Source organism: Tribolium castaneum, chromosome 5, assembly GCF_031307605.1.
Source record: "Tribolium castaneum strain GA2 chromosome 5, icTriCast1.1, whole genome shotgun sequence".
In the NCBI taxonomy this organism is placed as follows: Eukaryota; Metazoa; Arthropoda; class Insecta; order Coleoptera; family Tenebrionidae; genus Tribolium; species Tribolium castaneum.
Window position 1 is genome coordinate 11,552,405 of NC_087398.1, and position 24,131 is coordinate 11,576,535.

A 24,131-nucleotide genomic window follows, 5' to 3' on the forward strand; every position below is an offset into this window, starting at 1 on the left:
ACAACAAAAAGGAACCGGAGATTCCGCAGAAGCTACAGGGCGCTAAAGTTCAAAAAAATTCCTGTTTTTTAGTATAACTTATTAATGGTGTAATCGACTGTTTCTTTTGTCTTGTCATTATTATAAAGTATTTTTCTATTAAGAATTTAACACATTTAATGTCATATTTATGTTATTCATTTTCAGCGTGACCTAATTCTTTTTCCATTGAAAGGTCTATCATTTTTTGAACAATTTTTTTATTTTATAAAATTTTGTATCGGCCTTAGTTTTTTAGTAAAAATTAATTAAATAGACGTGGCAAAATTTTAAACGTTCGCCTATTAAATTATTATTTATTATTGGTTATTAATTAATTTATTAATAAAGATTAAATCTAATTAATTAATTAATTAAATTGGTTATTAATTTATTATTGGTTTTAAAAATTCATTTTACTACTTAATTTTAATTATTATTATATTTATTAATTTTTCCAAAATGGAGGTATACATTTTATAATTCATTGTGTTAATTGAACCAAAATATATAACTTAAAAGAATAATGATTACAATAGACTGATAACTAATTTCTCAGCTGAGAGTTACGTATAATCTCTCGTCAAAAAAAATGCTCTAAATTTATTAAAACAGTCACACATAATGGACAAAATGGATTTTTTGTTCTGATTTAGTCACTTTTTCATTGAAAAACGCCTCCAAAGTCACAGTACACTTCAGATCTATATGTATTTTAACAATTTTTCTACTTTGTTGTGCCATTTTTTTTTTAATTTGGTAAGTTTTTCGTTATTTTATTTATATTTACATAGAAAGTCATTTATCAATTTTGCGATTTTCTATACTATTTTTACTACTGCAAAATCAGAAAAATAATAAATATGTCGGAAGAAACATATAATTTCTGCATTGATTCATTATTAATCTCTAAATTAAAAAAAAATTAAATTTACATTTTTTACCAATGATTTTCCACTTTGTTTCGGTAAATTCTCGAAAATATTTAACAGTTCCTCGCTGAAAAATTAGATCTTAAATTCATGTAAAGCAATACATTTCTGTTAATTTAGGAATTTTTTGCTTCGTTTTCTTTCGAAATTGCTAGCGAATTTCTCGTCAAAATATCTTTTAAATTTGTTAAAACAATCAATCGATTTAATTTTGTTTTTTTAATTCAGAATAAATGATACAGTCTGACCTACTTTACCCATTTTTTAGTAATTTTTTTTAAATTTTGTGAATTTATATATCGTTGAAATTTCCGACTTAATTTTACAAATTTCTACATTTTTGCAACATATTTATACTTTACTAAAGAAGACTTTTATTTAAAACTGTTTGTCAATTGACAGAAAGTAACACTTTCTAAATTCTGGTACCTTCTATCCTTTATGTACAGTAAAACCTTTCAACAACGTACACCGATGAGGAATCTTTAATTGTCCGTTGTGGAGAGGTGTCCACTAATGGGAGGTAGGCAGTTTTGATATAAACATTGTTTTTTTTTAATAAACAAATGGGTGTAACTGTGATATAAGAAAAAAATTCGAAAAAAAGGGCTAGTTATAGGACTAGGAAGGCATCATTCAATAAACTGCTTACCAAAGATACTCAACTTTAAAATCAGCAAAAATATTTTTTACAAAAATAACTTCAAAATATTCAGACAGCAAAATAGTTTTTCTCTTTATCATTATCGTCTTTATATCTATTCATATAATTTTTCTAAAAATTTTTGCATACATTAATAGATATGTATTTAATTCTGGATTTTTGGTATATTATTACTTTTTCTTCCATTTGTTCTTTGCATTTCTACTTTTTCGGTCTGTCCGTTGTACGAGGTAAATTTATATGACATTATGGTAACTGGGAATTTTTTGTCCGCGTTCGTTATACAGAGGGTCCGTTGTAGAGATATTATTTAACATTATTTTCCAATGCATTTGTTTCATTCGTACAAAAATGTCCGTTGTGAAGAAGTGTCCGTTATAGGGAGGTGTCCATTAAGGGACATTGTATATGAAAAACACTAATAATTCTATCGGAAGAAGCGAATATTGTCTTTCAACAGAATCTTTAGATTTTTTTAAATTTCTAATCACAAAACGCCAATACAAGTGCAAGTAACACATCTCCGACTTAAATTTACACATTTTCTACATTTTTGTAATATATTTATAATTTAGTGAAGAAGATTTTTATTTAAAACTGTTCCTACCTTGACAGAAAATAAAAACATTTTAGACATGATTTAACGGTTTTACACTTTGTTTTAATTTAAAAATTAAACGATTTTTTTTAAATTTCGTCAACTTCCATCTTTTAAGTATAAAGTAAGGTAAAATTGTTGTATTTGGTTCTTTTTTGTCCCAATCTTTTCGACTGTTGCAAGTAGCAAGCCAACATTTTGTTTCACTGCTTTGGTGTGCATGCACTTGCTAATTACTAAAAATAATTAAACAGATGCAGGAATAATGTGGAAAATGTAAAAAATGTGCACGTTCTAATCTCTAAATTAATGATTCAAATAATTCAAAAATAACTTAACCGCCTTACCACTTTCACTGCTTTATGAAAAATGTTTAGAAAAAATGCGAATGATATTGAATTAGTGCTTTTTTCGCTTTTCGTCCGAAAGCCATAGAGTTCGCTCGACTTTCACGCGTTTTTGCCCGCCATATCAATTCAATAAAAGAAAACTTTTTTCCTGTTACCGACCACGAAAACATATTTTCAAGATCGTTAATGAAAAATTAGGTTGTCTCCGATCGAATTTACTCTCGTTTCGCGCGACCGTGCTTAATTCAATGCGGTTGTGTGCCGCAATTGAGTCGAGATAAAGAGAGAGTCATCTTATTCTTTTCTTGTATGTGTATGCGTATGTCTGCGAGCAAAATTTCTTAACGGCCGCAGACTTTCATGTATGACTATTAAAGCGAAATGAAAGCATTTGCACACTAAAAACCGTTGCGTTGTTTAATTGCAGTGAAACATGACCTCGAAGGGCTCCAAGTGCAGAGTCCTCTTGCACCAGTGCCTGGCCATCATCGTCAGGAAGGAGGGCTGTCGGGGCGACCCGGGCGACTTCTGGATGTACGAAAATGGATATCTGCTCTTCCAGGTGCGCTAACCATGTCCAGTTTTCTTGGGCGATGGATTTCTCCGCGTCCATCTTTTGTCAATTAGCACCAGATCAGGAAAACGTTGCGGCGAGTGGGTGCTTGCCCGAGTGGCTCCGGGCGCTCGAAAGCGGCATTTTTCCAACCGTCGGATTATTGACCATTCTAATGGCTCTTGATTTTATGCCTCGTTATTATTGCTCTCGTAGGCAAATGAGATGGTGAAGGAGGCGAAAAAAAAAGATTTGGATTTTTCTCGCTAGAGAGGAATGGCCTTCACTCGTGTGGCGCTTGTTTGAGCAAAATATTTGACGCTTTTTGAGCACTTGTGTCAATACGAAAGGGAAAAGGAAACGATTTTTTAAGTGGCTGATAATTGATGTTTAAATACGAATCGAATCTTAAACAATCAAGTGGAATTGCCTAAGGTCGAGCGAAATTACTCAAAAGTACAAATTAATTGTTTTGGTTCCTCGACAATAAATGAAAGGGTTATTTGTTACAGATTGAGGGACTTTTTTGCACAATTTCATAAAGTGCTTACCCAAATGTTTTTTCAGTTATTTGTTTACCTGTATAAGGTGATGTTAATTCTTATGGAGAAACTTCTCCAGTTTAAGATGTTTTTCTTCAAGGACTTTTACTTTTTTCATGAACATCAGTAATTTACAATTCAAATTATCGATTTTTTGGAGCATCGAATTAATTTATTTTAGTTAAAACGAGGAAACAAACTATGCTTTTAATTTTATTGTTTCCAACATTCCTAATAATGATTACTAAAATTTAATCCTTATTGTTTTGTAAAGACAAGATGATGATTTTTGTTTAAATATTTTTAACATTACTCATCTCTTTGCCAAATAATCAAATCTCATTAAAGGTAAACTATGACGAATTTATCTTTATTTGGTCAGAAATATCTATTTGTTCAGCATCCTTTAAATTTAAATATTCCTTACAGGTTCAAGGGCAAAGTGACTGCAGAAATGACGAAATTATTGAAAAGTATGAAAGTTATCTAAAACTATCAATTTATCAATTTTGTTCAATTACTTAAATTCGGATAATTTTAGCGAAAAATGCTTGAAAATTATTTTTTAAACGTAGTATAATTGAGTTATTATCAGTCTGTATTTAATTAAATTAATGAAATATTTTATTAAATATCAGCAGTAGGTACCGAAGGGTTAACCGCACCCTAACTTTTGTACGCCAGAGTTTCTCAAGATTTCCTCTGATTTAATTATAATAAAATTCTCTGATTTCCCCCAAGATCGCTCCTTACTTTTTAAATGAATTCCTGTGATTTCCTCTGATTTCCTAAATGCTGTACACTGATTTCCTCTGTAGTTTACCTTTCGGTAGGTACTACTATTCTGTGCTCTATTTAATTAATGAAAATTATAGATTTACAGCAACTGATACTAAAAAAAATGGCAAAAAATTTTAAGGAAAATGTTATACCTATTCTAAAACTACTATGAGAGGCGCTAAGTCTCGAGTTAGTAATGTAAATTTTTGGAATTTAATCGGAAAAAAACTAAAAAGGTGGTTACTGAGAACAGTGAGATGACTGAAAGGTTAACAAATAAAGAAACCATAGAAACAAAAAGTAAAAAACATATAACTATATATTTAACTAAGCTATTGAGGGACCAAAAAGCTAAGAAACTAAATCCAAAAAACTGAAAAATTAATTGCCTGAAACTATGCCTGAAAAGTAGAAATTATAAAAAACTGACATATCAACTAGGTATCTAAGAAAGTGGAAGATTGAAAACCTTAGAAATTGAAACTATAAAAAACTAAATACTACAAATCTCAGAGAATAAGAGGCTGACATATTTCGAAATATATTTGGAATTACTAAAATTATTTTTGAAATTTATGCAATAATTTGTAAAGTAGTACAGGAATAATATTACTAACACCATCGGAATTCTTTTTGGAATATCCGAGATGACTTGAAATAAAAATTACGTTAAGTTTTTTTGGAAATATCAGTATTAATTATTTCAATTGAGATAATAGGAATTAATTTGGAATTATTTATGGAACTTATCTGGAATTACAATGGATTATTGCAATTACTGAAAGTATTGTAAAATTTTTTTAATTACTGGAATTTTTTGTGACTTACTATAAATTTTTCTGCATTTATTACAATTTTCTTTGCAATTTCAGGAATCATTTTTTTGAATTATTAAGATTAAGATTAAATTATTAAGATTACTTGAAATTGAAACTACGTTCTAGAACTAGCATTAATTTATAATTATTATTAGAAGAATTATTTTTAAATTACGATAATTAATTTGGATTAATGGGGGATTATTTAAATTAGTTAAATTTAAATTTTTGAATTGGAATTATTTGTACACATTTTTTCAAGTTAAAGGCATTTCGTTATATCATGATTTATAGTCTGTCCCAAAAAACGCAATAAATCATCTGCAGAGTTATTTACTTACGATTTAAGTGCCTGACTAAGTAAAAAGTGCAACCACAATACATTTTATAAAGCTAACTGTATTCTTGTTTCCGTGTCATCATTAGATAATACAAACGTAGATTGACATAATATGCTAACAATTTTCAATAAAATTGTTACGTTGCGAATAACTTTACAGAAGCATAGTCTTTTATCAACTGGTTTTAATTTCTGTACAAGTGTATGTGATAAAGATTTTTCCCCTTTAATAGTAATATTCCAAAAAACTGATGATCAATGATGACTGACTGATTTCACTTTGTCATTGTAAAGTCATTACATTACAGTACTTGATATACAGGATGATTCTGTTAGGGCCTACATTAGAAACTTTTTAACTTCTAGTGTACTTAGTGCTTTAAAATTGTATATACGATCTAAATCGACTATTGTGAGTCCAATTAAATTATTTTAAAAAAGCTGAACTTTTGGAACTACGCGAAATTGGCACCAACTTTAAAATTTTAAATAATAACCACATTTTTATTGCATTTTTTCATTTATCTTCTCAAAATGAGTAAAATTTTTTTCAAGTTGTTGGTACTTATCTGTCATAGTTTTTGACATTATGTCAATTATTCTGTTAAAATTTTTATTTGCAGGGCTTTATTTAAAATATTACCACTTTTAAACCTTGTGTGGTTACTATTTAGAATTCCAAAGTAGGCGCCAAATTCTCGTAGTTCCGGAAGTTCCACCATTTTGAAAATAATTTAACTGAACTCAGAATAGACAATTTGAATCGTATACAAAAATCTAAAGCTCTAGCTGTATTAAAAGTAAAAAAGTTTCTAATAAAGACTCTAAAAGAATCACTCTGTATATATCACGTTCTTTACAAGTGGCTATTGTGTTTTTTATTCTTTCAAAAGCACACCAATTTTCTTTCAAGTTAAGTTCCTTTTGTCTAAATGTTTTATCAGCTTATCATGCTGATGTTTTCTTCATGGTTGGAAAATATTTTGAATTTGAAGAAATTTATTTCATTAGAAGAAATTTATTTACAAATGTATTCTTACAAAAATTGCTTGGATTTTTTATGTTATAGTGTAATTTAATGTATACATTATTATGCCAATAAAAAAATCTATACGTCAGTCACATTGACAATAATCCATGGTTTAGGAACATCTAATTTTTTTGAAGTGACAGACCAGATTTATTGGCTGGCACTGTACCTGGTCAGACGCAAAGTCTTAAATGAATAACCCTGTATAACACCCTGGAATTAATATTAGTTAACTACGTTTCAAAAATCTATGTTGCACTCTCGATTTCGACGAAATACAAGGATGCTTTAAAAATATTCAGATATTGTAAATGATTTAGCTGAGATGACGGCCCAGTTTATATTGTTGTGGTTTGTGGTGTTTCTGTTCGCTTCCCAAATCAAACAAGATTATTATAAAAAAAAGCTCGTACTGTAGTCAAATTTTTTCAATTTCTTGCCTCTCCAATTATTTCTAGTACATTTTCCAGTCTTGAATAGGATAATTTCACGGGTAAAAATGAAGAGATCCAATTCAGCCAAGCTAAATAACCCGCGATGATCCAAATCCCATTTTTTCCATTCCTTTTGTTCAAAGTGTCACTTTTCGAGTAGAAAAACCGTAAAACCGGAGTAAACACGCGACTGTACACAATCAACAAATATACAATAGCTAACTGTCGACAATCTAGTGAAAACCGCAGTTGCAATAACAGCTATAATTTTCATAATGGCGCGACACTTCTAACTCTTGAAAGATTTGCATGAAAGTGTGGTAGGTGCGTTGAACTCTCTCTCATTTTCAGGGTTTGCTATCATCGAACAGCCTTTGCTGGTGGAACACCGGTCTAAACGGAGCCACGAAGACGCTAACCTATCACGGCTACATCAGCCCCGGAGCCATCCTCGTCGGTTCTGAACCCTGTGCTATCGACATCGTCAAAAACGCATGGGCTAGACGCGTCCTCCAGCCTCCTCCAGGCTACCAGATCGTGGCTTTGGAGGATATCGAGTGTGATGGTAGTCCGGTTGCCCAGACCCAATGGACGCCGCTTCCGGAGGCCGTTTGTGCCGTTATCCTCCGGCTGTCGCGCCAAGGGCGGCCTGCTGGGATCGAGACCATCAGGGAGGCCCTCATCATGGCCTTCCCCCACGTCTCGCCCCCAAGTGAGCAGGCCTTGTACGACACTCTGGTGCAACTGACCACCGAGAGGAAGTTGTACCATACCTCCAATGGGTACTTTATCGTCACTCCAGAGTAAGTGCAATCAACAATAGAGGATAAATTGCGAATTTCTGGTTTAAACTATTGTGGACTAATAGAAATGTTGGTAAAGTGTTTGGAAAATACAATTTCCCACATTAGCAAAAAAACAAAAAAAATTGGTACGTATTTTTTCATAATTTAGTGTTTTTTTTTTTTTGATGAATTTAGCTAGGGTCAACTGTCCTGCTTTAAAATTTTATCAAATTGATGATAATAGTACCTATAATTAACAATTATGTGATTGAATTACCTACTTAAAAGCAATAAAGTTTTTTGAAAATTATGCTAATTTGCAAAAAGTAGGTAGGTATTATTGATGATAATATACATGAATAAAGAATTTTCATCCGTTCAAAACATTATCGCACATTGATAAAATTCGTCTCAGTTCACTTATACCATGAACAAAAATTGTAACCAAAAAGCTGAAAGCAATAAAACATGAATACATTCGGTGTTATCAAGATCTTAAGCTTTTAAATTAACAATTAATTATTTACAGGATTTATTATGAAAATATGATATGAAGATTTAACTTAAAGTTGAACATATTAAGTTAAAACTGGAATATTCGCTTATTTCAGTGGCCTATTTAGGTTCAATACACTTAATTTTGACCGCTCCTATGACATTTCTTCAAAAGAGATGAGGATGGAACGTGTGCAAAGTGATCAATTAGATTAAAACATTAATCTACATTTCTGAAACTATTATTTTTATTAACTTTGTAATAAAATTCCAAGAATTGGAATCATTAGGTACATTTTTACCAATAAATTTCAGAGTAGTGCCTAAAATAATACAAATTGATATTTTACTAGCAATTAACACTATATAAATAAAACACTGGTGTTACATTAATAATTAATAATTAATAATTAATAATTAATAATTAATAATTAGTAATTAATAATTAATAATTAATAATTAATAATTAATAATAATTAATAATTAATAATTAATAATTAATAATTAATAATTAATAATTAATAATTAATAATTAATAATTAATAATTAATAATTGATAATTGATAATTAATAATTAATGTTAAAACGTTTACAATTAATATCCTAGTCACAATACTATTTCAAAAACAAGATAAAACATGTTAAAAATATGGTGACCATTATTATCTAATGTTATTACGTTTTCAAAATAAAGAATTTCTAAATTTTACTAAGTTTATCAGTATTTGATTTGGAATTAACAATAATATTTTCTTGGGTATGAATCATTTCGGAAGTAAGTCTTTTAATGTAACGTATTTCTTCATTAAAAATTTCAAACCAATCAAAATCAAATTCATGTTTTGTTTTTTATCATGATTAGCTAAAGCTGTTATAGATTAGTTTTACATTGTAAGTTATACTGTCTACAATCTTATTGGTGGTTTTTTATTCTATTCTTTAATTTTTGTTTAATTAGTCCAATATAAATTTGATCACACGTTTTACAACTAATTCGATAAACTACGTTTTTTATCTTAATTTACTTAATTTAATTTAATGTTTTTTTTTATTATAGAAGACTAATTTAGGGAATCATGAATTAGGGTGGATTTTACAAATGTCAAGTAAACCCCGGATAAGTTATTCCTTGTATTATTACTATGGTTACAATTGTTGCAACAATGTATTTTTCAAAAATTAACCCCAGGATAAAATTATCAATGAAATATTAATTAATTTACAATGTTTAAAAGATAGTGAATTTGAATTTGAAGGAGTTGGGTAATTAGAATTGTTTATATTTAACAAATTTGGTTTATCATTGTCGTCATTATTTAAAATTTTGTTGACTATGCGGGGTGGCCCAGCTCAGCTCCCGTCTTCTATAACTCAGTTATTAGTAAAGTTGGACTTTTGATATTTTGTCGACGTTATTGATACTCTAGGACGTATTTCAGCAAAATATGTTTGATTATACAGAATGTTCTAAAGTTGTTTCAAGTAGGTTCAGAAATTACTGCTTCTATTTTTTATTAATTCTTTAAACTTAAGGTGTAAAACCAATTTTTTCGGTTTTTTGTTTTTTAAACAGTAAACCCTAAACCGATTAAAAAAACTTTAGGGACATGTAAGAAGCTAGAAAGCACTAAAAAATAATAGCATGCCATTAAAAAAGTATTATTAAGACGTCATACTTTTTTAGGACACTCTGTATATTCAAAAATATTTCCCTGAAATGTGTCTTACAGTATAAATAATATCTACAAAATATCAAAACTCGAACACATATTAATTTAATGGCCTACAGAAGACGAGAGCTGGGCTGGACCACGCTGTATTAAGTGGATAATTAATAATTTTTGCAATAAATTTCATAGTGTTCGAATTCCGGGAAGAAATTTTAGGTCAGTTAACTTATTAAATTTAATTTTAAGAGATTTTATAAGACTTATTTTTGTATGAAGTGGGTGATTTGAATAAATATGATAAAAATAAATCAGTAAATATGTATCTTTTATTCTTTTTATCAGTTGATTTTCTGTAAATTCAGGAATATACTTAACTTTTTTTCATTCAGTTTACATTATTTGAATTATTTGAATAAAATATCAAACCCAGTTCGATCTGAAAATGCAAGATAGTTCTGGAAATGAAATTAAAAACCTGAAAAAGTTGTTTGTAATATCACCAAGCATACATCAGATTTTTAAATGTCTCCTTTATTTTCTAAGATATCTATAAAAATCATACTGTATTTTTTAAAGATTTTATTTTTTAAAACGTAGCCATTTTTAAACATTTTTCTATAATATTATTACCTTGTCGCAGACTTTTTTCAAAGATATTTTTCTGTGTTGCATGATACTAAGGCTTTTCCTACAAATACTTATCATGAATTTTCTGTAACAAAAATTAAAACTACTACAAATTTCTTAAAACTCATTAACCAAACAATTAAGAACTAAAAAAATATAACGAAAACTAAAAATATAATCAGTCGATTTTTTTTAACCAAAATAACGTCATTTAGCTTATATGTAACCACGTCACTGTAAAGTTATCACACGATAATAAAAATAAAATTCGTCTTTACGCACTTACACCTACCATAAACAAGAATAAACTAAAATGTTGAAAGCAATAAAACATGAATACTTTCAGTATTATCAAGATCTTAAACTTTTAAATTGTAAATTATAATTAGCTACAATTTATGTTGTGGAGATATAAAGATTTATTTTAAAATTGAAGATTTTCAGTCAAAATTTTAATATTCGCTTTTTTACTTTATAAACTCGTTTCAATGAAACATTAGAATAAAAAAAATTTTTACTTATAGAGAATATTATTTTTGGAAATAACAGTCAAGACTTTATAGACTCGTTTCGATGAAACATTAGAATAAATAATTTTTGAAAAAATAATTAATTTAATAATTTTTTATAATAGTTATTTCTACACTACGGCACTAAACTGAAATAATCATTTGCGCTAAATAGTATAATACATGTCGAAAATTGGAAAACGCATATTACGTACAAGTGGAAATTTTGCGTACGAGAGACGTAGTAACGAGTAACGTAATTACATGTGTGCGTAATTCCTTTATAATAATTTAAGCAATTTACTGTAGTTTTTTTTACACTTATTTTTTCTTTCCTTTAAACTATAATTCAAATTTAAAAAAATAATTTTAAACATTTTCTGAATGGGAATTTTTGTTGTTCTCAGCGCTACACTTCGACTTTTGAAACATAGCTATTTTCAAAATTTTCAAAATAGCTGAAAGAAATTGTAAAACACAAAATTTTGAGTTAAACTGTTTAAAAATGATATGTATAAATTTAAAAAAATCATAGACTTGACCTGACCTTACTTCTTCATAAATATCTTCCTTCTAGATCAAGTTAAACACTCTATTCTTCTTGTTTGCAAACATCATTCCGATATCTCTAACACTTACCAAATTATTGCAATTTAAAGTTACTGCAATATGCACTAAGTTTAATAAATTGCAACAACTTGCTGAGTGTTACAGGTATCCAAATTATTTGTACGCCAAAAACTTAATAAAATATTTATTAGCTTCATTTCATACCGATTACTGTAATTTCTTCAGTTTTTTTTTGTCAAAATAAACACGTTACAATTATTATTGTTGAAAAAATTTGCAAGAAAAAGTTTCTAACTTTATGCAGAATGTTGTTAATTTTAGTAATATCAAAAAAGAGAAAAGAACAATTTTATGTAAAATTTATGTTTGACATTTTTCCTAGCTTTTCTTAAATGTAATTTTTAACTGTATATCCAAATTTTTTAACAAGTATATCCTCCAAATTTTAATTTGAAGGCCTACTTGACTGAACTACATACACGGTTGGCATTTTCTTTTTTTGAGATTTATTTTGTTTAGACGGAGGAGGTCGCGGAGCGCGTCACGTGGCCGGAAGCGAGTGGAGGATCACGACCACGAACCACTTTCCGGTAAAACGATGCTCATGAGTACAGAAGAAGCGCTTGTTATGGTTCATGGAGACATGGCCACTATACGAGACGGTGATGTTACGCACCAACTCATCCAAACCAACTTGGCCGACGTTATATGTGGAGGGAACTCGAGCGATAAGATTCTCTACCCGAGAAGTACCAAACACAGGGCCTCCTCCTTATCAGTACCACGAAGTCCGGACCGGAGGGGCTCCTTCAGGCTGTGGAGGTCCAGCCGGAGGCTGAGGAGGTCGGCCTCCACGAGGACCATAGCCAAACACTACGTGGACAACACGAGTAGTAGTACCGAAAATTCAGCGCCTTCAACGCCAAGTCCGAGTAAGATTATTGCATTATTTTGCTAAAGATGACTGAAAAATGGCCAAATCAGAGCGAAATTTATGCTATTTTAACTTGTTTCGCTCGATTTGGAACGTTGTTGAACCAGAGATTCGTTAATTTTGCAACATCTTGTCTAAAAATCACACAAATAAATTGAAGATGATGTCATTTTGTTTGTTTCTCGTGACTTAGCTTGTTTTTGAGAACAGTTCCGTCAAGTAAAACAAAAAAACATTAAGTGGAAAATCACCCCACTAAGACAAAAATTACATTATTTTTGCCCCTTTTTGAGCGTTTTAACACACGGTTTAGCTAGAAATCAATTTACAATGCAAAATATCGTTAAAAACATGTCGAAAAATTAGGTCAAAATAATCCATTTTGCCTTTTTTGAGTATTTAAACACATTGGGGTGTTTTGGAAAATCACCAAATTGTATTTAAATTCATGTTATTTTTGCTTGATTCGCTCCATATTGTTTATTTTTTAACTAAAGACTCATTCAGATTAGGTCTTTTCACCACAAGCTAAAAAATAACAAAAATAAGTCAAAATTAACTATAATTCTAACTTTTCTGTGAGATTTTGCTAAAACAAATCGAAAAACAAGAAATCACTACAAAAATTAACAGTTTTAGCCTTTTCTAGCGTTTTAATAAGAAACAAAGTTACTTTCCAAAATTTAGTTCAAAGCAAGCCGAAAACAGAAGCATTTTGAAGTAAAAACTAGTACCTATTTTTGAGATACATATTTTGTTAAAACTAATTAAAAAATCACTGAATTGTATCGAAAGTATTTTTCTTCAGCTATGTTATTGTTTTTAAACAAAGATTCTCAGTTTTTTGCAATCAAAACAGACTAGCAATAAATACCAATGCCCATAAGTCAGCTCTTCAAGGGTAGCATCACACTCGATATGGAATATATGTTTATGTTAAGAACATCTGTTTAATTTGAGCGTGTGGTATAAAAGCCTAATAAACACATTTTTTTAAAATAATCATATTAAAGTCTTTTTAATGCACATTTATAATCAAATTAATAAATAAATTATTTATTTCTAATGTTTTTCTATCCACTTTGTTTAGTTTCAGTATAACGAAAGTTGTTTTGATGTTTTTTATCAATAAAACAATACGGTTTTCTGGCAACGTTTCGATTTTAATTGAATATTCTTCAACCCGTTCGTAAAAAACAACAATTGACGGCCTGAAGAGGTTTAAATTAAAATCGAAACGTTGCCAGAAAATTGTATTCTTTTGAGTGTTAGTACAAAAAACTGTATGTAAATTAACTTTGCCTGTTGTATTTTATGTTGTAGTTTATTTAATTATTAAAAAGAAGTGTTTTTGTCATTGAAAACTAATGATTTCAAAAACTTAGCAAATTCTACCAGTGAAAAAACATTATGATTAACAATACGTAGGTATATCAAAAAACGCACAAATTATAGGGGGTTTTATGTAAAAAAACATAAATTTGGATTGTAACATTTTTAATAAAAAGCTTTTTTTGGGCTTAAATTTTGTACAATTTTTTTAAAATATTTTAACATACCGACATTAAAAATTTCATTCAGTAGTGTCACTATTATTTTTAAAAGGTCGACACTTGGTGAATTTATTCTTATTTTTAACCTAAATTTTCAGTTTTTTATGATTTTGCTAAATCAGATCAACAACAATAGGTACCTTTTTTAGCCTAGTCTAAGTGGTTTGAAGTAAAAACTTGTTGTAAAAAGAAAAAATCATTATCATATTAGTTTACTCCTCGGTTTTCACTCATTTTTAAACCGAAGACAATTTAATTTGCAAATTAAAACAAAATAAAAGATCGCAACTATAAGTCAAAACTGATATTATTTTGTTCCTTCAGCGATAGTTTCTGACACGGTTTTCAGCTCGGATCGAGAGACTTTTACTCATTATTTCTTTATGTTAATTTTTACAAGTGACAAGTTTATTATTTACATTCCATTACTACAGAAAAAGTATTAGAAGTGACAAGTAAATCACTTGTAGAAAGTTTTATGAAATAGGCCTCTGACCTGACCTGACCTGACCTGATCCGACCACCTTGATCAAATTCACCACAGACTAGTACTTTGAAACTAAACATTATCCTTCTTTTTACAGAAAAAGAGTCGCTTTTGACGCGCCTCTTCAAGAAAACCAAACGCTCCCAGTGCCAAATCAGCTCATTCAGTGCTCAATTCCCGCCAACTGAGTGGTTCAACTCCAAAGCCGTCCATTTACACAGCATCGGGACCCAAACCTCGACCACAGATAATGTAACCCATCTAATTTTTTTTTCAAAATTTTTCTAATTTTCCAAATTCCAGGAGGTTGCCTCCATCACATCTTATTTGGAAAACTGCGAGATCAAACCAACACGTTCGGCCACCCTCCCCCGCCGCCGCTGCCGCCAATACCCCGACCTACCCTACCCCCCGTACCCCCTATCCCGTGAAAATTCCCCCGTCACCCGCAAAAACCCCTACATGCCTTGCACCCTCCCGCGCAACAAGCAGAAAAGCCGCGACTCCTCCCGGAAGACAAGCCGGAGCAGTTCCCGGCAAACCGAGGAGAAACCCGAAAGTGTGAAAACTAGTCAAAAACTGGAAGTTCCCGACAACAGCGGACCCTCGAGCATCGAGTCGCATAAGAGCAGCACCAAGACGGAGAGCTCGTTCAACAGCGGGCCCTCCAGTCTCGAGTCGCACAAAACCGTCATCAACACCAAGGAGAAGGCCAAAAAGACAACCAACAACCGGACCTGCATCCCGCAAAGCAACTCGTTCACGCTGCAAGTGACGACCAATCAGGGCGGAAAGCTGAACAACAAGCCCAACGCCACCACCACCACGACCATCAACGGGGAAGGCGGCAGCAGTACGAAGATCTTCGTGCAGAATTCGCCGGTTCGCTCGGTTATAACCTTCGAGAACGGGCAGTGCGACGACCGCAACCCCAACCTGGTCATAATCAACGACACGGAGCCGCGGGAGCAAATCCCGACGAAAAACACGAACCAGTCCAAAGAAACGACTCTGAACAACTCGAGAGACCTGCTCCCGAACGGCGAGAGCCTCGAGCAGAAGAACAACAGTCGCAAATTATCGCTTCAACTTCCCAATAACCTTATAAAAAACGTCTCGACGCACAAGTTCGTCTCCAATTCCAACCCAGACTCGCCCATCATCGGGCACGAAGTGCCTAAAGGGGGCTACAACAGCACCCCTCCTAGTCCCACCAAGAGCACCGACGCCCTGTCGATGTCCTCCATTGGGAACATTTACACCAAGAACGAAATGGGTTCGCTGGCGAGTTTCGATTCGTGCAAAAAGCTCGAGAAAAATATGCTGGGTTCTGAGCCCAATATCAGTTTTAAGGACAATCGCGACCAACAATTTCCCAGTCTTAATGACCTTTCGTTTAATTTTACGAGTTTGGCGGCACAGAAAATCCTCAAGGGAGTGGGTCTAAATAGTGTCGATACGTTGGTTGAGCTGAATATGACGGCCAATTTGGATAAACAGAACAACTGTGATGTGGTTCATACGGATTTTGGGATGTTTTAGATGGTCTTTTTGCCGGCTTTGGACAAAGTCGGTTTTAAAGGATTGTAACATATGTATTTTTAGCGAGTTAGGTCAGTCACCGGCTGAACATGTATTTAATATTTTATATACGATTTTATGTAATTATGCAGAATAAACTATTATATTTACAGAAGCCTACAAACTGATTTTTTGTTTTGTTACTAATGATTATTAAACTATTCTAATAGAACCACTGATTAAGATCTATGTAAAATGATCGGGGAAATCGATTGACATCGAAAAAACAGACAAATTCTTTATAATTTTCATATTAAAAACATAAATTTTACCTACCTTTGCTTTTTTAGCAATTTTCTAGAAAATTATTAGTCCCGGAAAACCATGATCTTTGTTTAGAAAGATAAATAATTAAAAAAGCTTTCCAAAAATACGTAACGAACTTAATGGGGTTAAGTCTAATAGTTCCGGAGTTATTTCCCAATAAATACTCCGGGTACCAGACAAAAATCGAAAAAATCAAACATCTTAAAATTGAACATATTAGCTTTTTTGCACTTTTAAGAGATGTAGAAGATTCTAAAGACCTATAAAAGTGCATCAAACTGAGCGAGTTTTCGGAATACTGTTTTTTTATTCTTTGTCGGTACTTGAGTCAATTGACCATTATAATTTTGGACAAAAAAATTAAAAATTTAAATAGGCTTTGTAAAACTATTATTACGTAAAATGAACCATGGAATTTGCTGGAACAAACCGTTTTGCTCTAGGTCGTTTAGTTTTCCAGTTATTAATTTTTTAGTAAAAAATTAAATACGCCTCTTCTGTAACCATTGCCGTTGCCCACTTTTTATAAGGAGATAGATAAGTTTTATACTTTCCGAGATAAACACAAAAAAATTGTTGAAATTTTCATTTTTCAAATGGTGTTCAGAATTTTTTTTCTCCAATTACAATAAAACTGTTCGAAAAAAATGGAACCATTTTGTAGTAATCCTATTAACAATAATCCGCGGAATTGCTTGGCGTCGAACAAATTGCCCAATTCCTAATAGTTTTCAAGTTATCAAAATAAAAATTTTACATATCTTTGCTTTTATTAGCAATTTTCTCAAAAACTTGGACATTGATCTTTCTTCAGAAAGATAGATAATTAAAAGAACTATCCAGAGATAACAAACTTAAATGGGATTAAGTCTACTATATGTTCTGGAGTTACTGCTCGATAAATACTCCGGATAGTGGAAAAATGTATCAAAATTTCAACAAAAACCGAACAGTTCAAACATCTTAAAATTAAAATCGAACCTATTGGCATTTTTCTACTTTTAGGACATGTAGAGGATTCTAAAGACGTAGAACAGTGCATAAAACCTTACAAAAGCATGTTTTCCTAGTACCGCTTTTTTGTTCTTTGACGGTATTTCGTAAGTCAAATGACCACTATAATTTTGGTAAAAAAATAAAAATTTAAATAGAGTAAAACTATTATAGTACGTAAAATAAACCGTGGAATTCGCCGGAACAAGCCGTTTTGTTTTAGGTCCTCAAGTTTTACAGGAATTAATTTTTTGGTAAAAACACCTGTATAACCAATGCTGTTGCTCGGAGCGACTCCGGGTTTCTGTGAAAAGATGAATAATTTAAGTCGCATCCTGATTCTTTTTTGGTTTTTGCTCTAAATCTTATAGTTTTCTAGAAAAACGCAAAAAAGTTGTTATTTTCACTTTTCAAATGGGGGGCATTTTGAATTTTTTTCTACAATTACGGCAAAACTATTCAAGAAAATTAAAGTATTTTCATGTAAACCTATGTAGTTAAAATAATCCGGGAATCGATCGTGTCGAGAAAACTGCCAAATTTATAATAGTTTTAATAATTAAGTCTAACAGGTCTGGAGTTATTGCTCGATCACTGCTCCGGGTACCGGAAAAGCATCAAAATTTCGACAATAATCGAAAGAATCAAACACCTTAAAATCGAACTTATTGTCTTTTTGACACTTTTAAGAGATGTAGAGGGTTCTAAAGACATATACAAGTGCATAAAACTTTCTTAGACTGAGTTTTCAGAACACTTGAAGGTACCGTTACGTCAAATGACCATTATAATTTTAGGCAAAAAAATTCAAAAATTTAAATATTGTAAAACAATATCGTAAACTAATCCGGGGAATCGATTGGTGTTAAACAAATTGCAAAATTCATAATAGTTTTCAAGTTATCGATACATACGAATACGAATTAAAAAACGTTTGCTTAATTTATTAGTTACAAAATAAGAAACACATCCCAGGTATAAACATCTTAATCTTAAATTATTTTGTGACTTTTCGACATAAACACCATTAATTAAAAAGCTACATTGAAAAGCACTGCTTAAATTCTGCCTTTTACGGCTGCTGCTTAGTTTACGGATCGTAGTTGTAAAATCATGCTTTATCTCTCAAGTTTTTTATCTGTTACGATTTTATTAAATGTGCTGCACCTGCCATATTCAAACTCTTGTCGAAAATACTGAACAAAATGAATTCGTACGCATTTTTGATCATCATCAAAATTCGCGACATACAAGAAGTCGATTTTTTCGTATATACCAAAAAGTTTTTTTTTAATTTTGCATTCATTGAATATTTATAAAGGTTTTAACTTACGCCGAAAACTAAGCAAAATTTCGAGTCAATTTTTTTCCTGTGTAGATTGCAAAATTTTCAGAATTATCTCTATTCAACTTTTGTTTTCTTGTCTTCATTTCATTTGGTTTAGTTTAGTCAAAGTTAGCAAACAAACTTAAAAAATTGTAACGAATCAAAAAAAGCGAACTTTTGTTGCCTGTCTTTTATTACCACTTTTCTCTGAAAACTATTAATCGCAGGACAATGATATTTTTTTAAGGGATAAATAATTCAGAGAGCTTATAAGAAATAAAGGAAACTTATTGGAGTAAAGTCTAATAATAATAATAGTGACAACGAATCAAAGCGAAAAACTGAACAACAAGCCCAACACGACAACCACCAAGATCAACCATTAACGGGAAAGGCGGCAGCAGTACGAAGATCTTCGTGCAGAATTCGCCGGTTCGCTCGCTCGGTTATAACCTTTGAGAACGGGCAGTGCGACGACCGCAACCCCAACCTGGTCATAATCAACGACACGGAGCCTCTGGAGCAAATCCCGACGAAAAACACGAACCAGTCCAAAGAAACGACTCTGAACAACTCGAGAGACCTGCTCCCGAACGGCGAGAGCCTCGAGCAGAAGAACAACAGTCGCAAGTTGTCACTGCAACTTCCCAACAACCTTATAAAAAACGTCTCGACGCACAAGTTCGTCTCCAATTCCAACCCAGACTCGCCCATCATCGGGCACGAAGTGCCTAAAGGGGGCTACAACAGCACCCCTCCTAGTCCCACCAAGAGCACCGACGCCCTGTCGATGTCGTCCATTGGGAACATTTACACCAAGAACGAAATGGGTTCGCTGGCGAGCTTCGATTCGTGCAAAAAGCTCGAGAAAAATATGCTGGGCTCTGAGCCCAATATCAGTTTTAAGGACAATCGCGACCAACAATTTCCCAGTCTTAATGACCTTTCGTTTAATTTTACGAGTTTGGCGGCACAGAAAATCCTCAAGGGAGTGGGTCTGAATAGTGTCGATACGTTGGTTGAGCTGAATATGACGGCCAATTTGGATAAACAGAACAACTGTGATGTGGTTCATACGGATTTTGGGATGTTTTAGATGGTCTTTTTGCCGGCTTTGGACAAAGTCGGTTTTAAAGGATTGTAACATATGTATTTTAGCGAGTTAGGTCAGTCATCGGCTGAACATGTATTTAATATTTTATATACGATTTTATGTAATTATGCAGAATAAACTATTATATTTACAGAAGCCTATAAACTGATTTATTTTTTTTGTTATTAATGATTATTAAACTACTCTAACAGAACCACTGATGTAGACCTATTTAATTTTAACTCTTTAATTTTCATACTAAAAACACATAAATTTTATCTATCTTTGCTTTTATTAGCAATTTTCTAGAAAACTATTAGTCCCAGAAAACAATGATTTTTGTTTAGAAAAATGAATAATTAAAAAAGTTTTCGAAAAATACGTAACGAACTTAATGGGGTTATGTCTAATAGTTCGGGAGTTATTGTCCAATAAATACTCCGGGTACCAGTTAAAAATCGAAAAAATCAAACATCTTAAAATTGAACATGTAGAGATGTAGAAGATTCTAAAGACCTATAAAAGTGCATAAAACTGAGCGAGTTTACAGAACACTGTTTTTTTACTTGAGTCAATTGACCATTATAATTTTAGACAAAAAAAATTAAAAATTTAAATAGGCTTTGTAACACTATTATTACGTAAATTGAACCATGGAATTTGCTGGAACAAACCGTTTAGCTCTAGGTCGTTTAGTTTTCCAGTAATTAATTTTTTAGTGAAAAATTAAATACGCCTCTTCTGTAACCATTGCCGTTGCCCACTTTTTATAAGGAGATAGATAAGTTTTATACTTTCCGAAATAAACACAAAAAAATTGTTGAAATTTTCATTTTTCAAATGGTGTTCAGAATTTTTTTTCTCCAATTACAATAAAACTGTTCGAAAAAAATGGAACCATTTTGTAGTAATCCTATTAACAATAATCCACGGAATTGCTTGGCGTCGAGCAAATTGCCCAATTCCTAATAGTTTTCAAGTTATCAAAATAAAAATTTTACCTATCTTTGCTTTTATTAGCAATTTTCTCAAAAAGTAATGGTGTGGACATTGATCTTTCTTTAGAAAGATAGATAATAAATAGAGCTATCCAGAGAAAAAAAAATTAAATGGGGTTAAGTCTACTATATGTTCTGGAGTTACTGCTCGATAAATACTCCGGATAGTGGAAAAATGGACCAAAATTTCATCAAAAACCGAACTGTTCAAACATCTTAAAATTAAAATCGAACCTATTGGCATTTTTCTACTTTTAGGACATGTAGAGGATTCTAAAGACGTAGAACAGTGCATAAAACTTTGCAAAAGCATGTTTTCCAAGTACCGCTTTTTTGTTCTTTGACGGTATTTCGTAAGTCAAATGGCCATTATAATTTTGGTAAAAAAATTAAAAATTTAAATAGAGTAAAACTATTATAGTACGTAAAATGAACCGTGGAATTCGCCGGAACAAGCCGTTTTGTTTTAGGTCCTCAAGTTTTACAGGAATTAATTTTTTGGTAAAAACACCTGTATAACCAATGCTGTTGCTCGGAGCGACTCCGGGTTTCTGTGAAAAGATGAATAATTTAAGTCGCATCCTGATTCTTTTTTGGTTTTTGCTCTAAATCTTATAGTTTTCTAGAAAAATGCAAAAAATGTGTTATTTTCACTTTTCAAATGGGGGGCGTTTTGAATTTTTTTCTACAATTACGGCAAAACTATTCAAGAAAATTAAAGTATTTTCATGTAAACCTATGTAGTTAAAATAATCCGGAGAATCGATCGTGTCGAGCAAATTGCCAAATTAATAATAGTTTCAATAATTAAGTCTAACAGTTCTGGAGTTATTGCTCGATCACTGCTCCGGGTACAGGAAATGCATCAAAATTTCGATAATAATCGAAAAAATCAAAAACCTTAAAATCGAACCTATTGTCTTTTTGGCACTTTTAAGAGATGTAGAGAGTTCTAAAGACATACAAGTGCATAAAACTTTCTTAGACTGAGTTTTCAGAACACTTGAAGGTACCGTTACGTCAAATGACCATTATAATTTTAGACAAAAAAATTCAAAAATTTAAATATTGTAAAACAATATCGTAAACTAATCCGGGGAATCGATTGGTGTTAAACAAATTGCAAAATTCATAATAGTTTTCAAGTTATCGATACATACGAATACGAATTAAAAAACGTTTGCTTAATTTATTAGTTACAAAATAAGAAACACATCCCAGGTATAAACATCTTAATCTTAAATTATTTTGTGACTTTTCGACATAAACACCATTAATTAAAAAGCTACATTGAAAAGCACTGCTTAAATTCTGCCTTTTACGGCTGCTGCTTAGTTTACGGATCGTAATTGTAAAATCGTGCTTTATCTCTCAACTTTTATTATCTGTTACGATTTTATTAAATGTGCTGGACCTGCCATATTCAAACTCTTGCCGAAAATACTGAACAAAATGAATTCGTACGCATTTTTGATCATCATCAAAATTCGCGACATACAAGAAGTCGATTTTTTCGTATATACCAAAAAAAATTTTTTAATTTTGCATTCATTGAACCTTTATAAAGGTTTTAACTTACGCCGAAAACTAAGCAAAATTTCGAGTCAAATTTTTTCCTGTGCAGATTGCAAAATTTTCAGAATTATCTCTATTTACCTTTTGTTTTCTTGTCTTCATTTCATTTAGTTTAGTTTAGTCAAAGTTAGCAAACAAACTTAAAAAATTGTAACGAATCAAAAAAAGCGAACTTTTGTTGCCTGTCTTTTATTACCACTTTTCTCTGAAAACTATTAATCGCAGGACAATGATTCTTTTTTAAGGGATAAATAATTCAAAGAGCTTATAAAAAATAAAGGAAACTTATTGGAGTAAAGTCTAATAATAATAATAGTGACAACGAATCAAAGCGAAAAACTGAACAACAAGCCCAACACGACAACCACCAAGACCAACCATCAACGGAGCAGGCGGCAGCAGTACGAAGATCTTCGTGCAGAATTCGCCGGTTCGCTCGGTTATAACCTTCGAGAACGGGCAGTGCGACGACCGCAACCCCAACCTGGTCATCATCAACGACACGGAGCCGCGGGAGCAAATCCCGACGAAAAACACGAACCAGTCCAAAGAAACGACTCTGAACAACTCGAGAGACCTGCTCCCGAACGGCGAGAGCCTCGAGCAGAAGAACAACAACAGTCGCAAATTATCGCTTCAACTTCCCAACAACCTTATAAAAAATGTCTCGACGCACAAGTTCGTCTCCAATTCCAACCCAGACTCGCCCATCATCGGACACGAAGTGCCTAAAGAGCCCTCCTAGCACCCCTCCTAGTCCCACCAAGAGCACCGACGCCCTGTCGATGTCCTCCATTGGGAACATTTACACCAAGAACGAAATGGGTTCGCTGGCGAGCTTCGATTCGTGCAAAAAGCTCGAGAAAAATACGCTGGGTTCTGAGCCCAATATCAGTTTTAAGGACAACCGCGACCAACAATTTCCCAGTCTTAATGACCTTTCGTTTAATTTTACGAGTTTGGCGGCACAGAAAATCCTCAAGGGAGTGGGTCTAAATAGTGTCGATACGTTGGTTGAGCTGAATATGACGGCCAATTTGGATAAACAGAACAACTGTGATGTGGTTCATACGGATTTTGGGATGTTTTAGATGGTCTTTTTGCCGGCTTTGGACAAAGTCGGTTTTAAAGGATTGTAACATATGTATTTTAGCGAGTTAGGTCAGTCATCGGCTGAACATGTATTTAATATTTTATATACGATTTTATGTAATTATGCAGAATAAACTATTATATTTACAGAAGCCTAAACTAAATTTTTTGTTAATAATAATTATTAAACCATACTAACAGAACCACTGATGTAGACTTCTGTCAAATGATCGGGGAAATCGATTGACATCGAAAAAACATACAAATTCTTTATAGTTTTCAAATTAAAAACACATAAATTTGCTTTTATCAGTAATTTTCTAGAAAACTATTAGTCCCGGAAAACCATGATCTTTGTTTAGAAAGATAAATAATTAAAAAAGCTTTCCAAAAATACGTAACGAACTTTATGGGGTTAAGTCTAATAGTTCAGGAGTTATTTCCCAATAAATACTCCGGGTACCAGACACAAAGCGAAAAAATCAAACATCTTAAAATCGAACATATTCGATTTTG

The 24,131-nt window shown here is 31.9% G+C and overlaps 1 protein-coding gene across 1 annotated transcript in view; it reads left to right on the forward strand.

The window, feature by feature from the left end:
- Positions 1 to 23,762, forward strand: part of ko (knockout) — a 42,972-nt gene extending 19,210 nt beyond the window's left edge. The window contains exons 2-9 of the mRNA XM_015980028.2: positions 2,990 to 3,124; positions 7,411 to 7,862; positions 12,235 to 12,647; positions 14,787 to 14,941; positions 14,993 to 16,230; positions 19,176 to 19,951; positions 22,916 to 23,205; positions 23,249 to 23,762. Of these exons, the coding sequence (XP_015835514.2) occupies positions 2,996 to 3,124; positions 7,411 to 7,862; positions 12,235 to 12,647; positions 14,787 to 14,941; positions 14,993 to 16,230; positions 19,176 to 19,951; positions 22,916 to 23,205; positions 23,249 to 23,614 (3,819 nt within the window). The 5' untranslated portion in view covers positions 2,990 to 2,995 and the 3' untranslated portion in view covers positions 23,615 to 23,762. The remainder of the gene's footprint in view (positions 1 to 2,989; positions 3,125 to 7,410; positions 7,863 to 12,234; positions 12,648 to 14,786; positions 14,942 to 14,992; positions 16,231 to 19,175; positions 19,952 to 22,915; positions 23,206 to 23,248) is intronic.
- Positions 23,763 to 24,131: the final 369 nt, after the last annotated feature.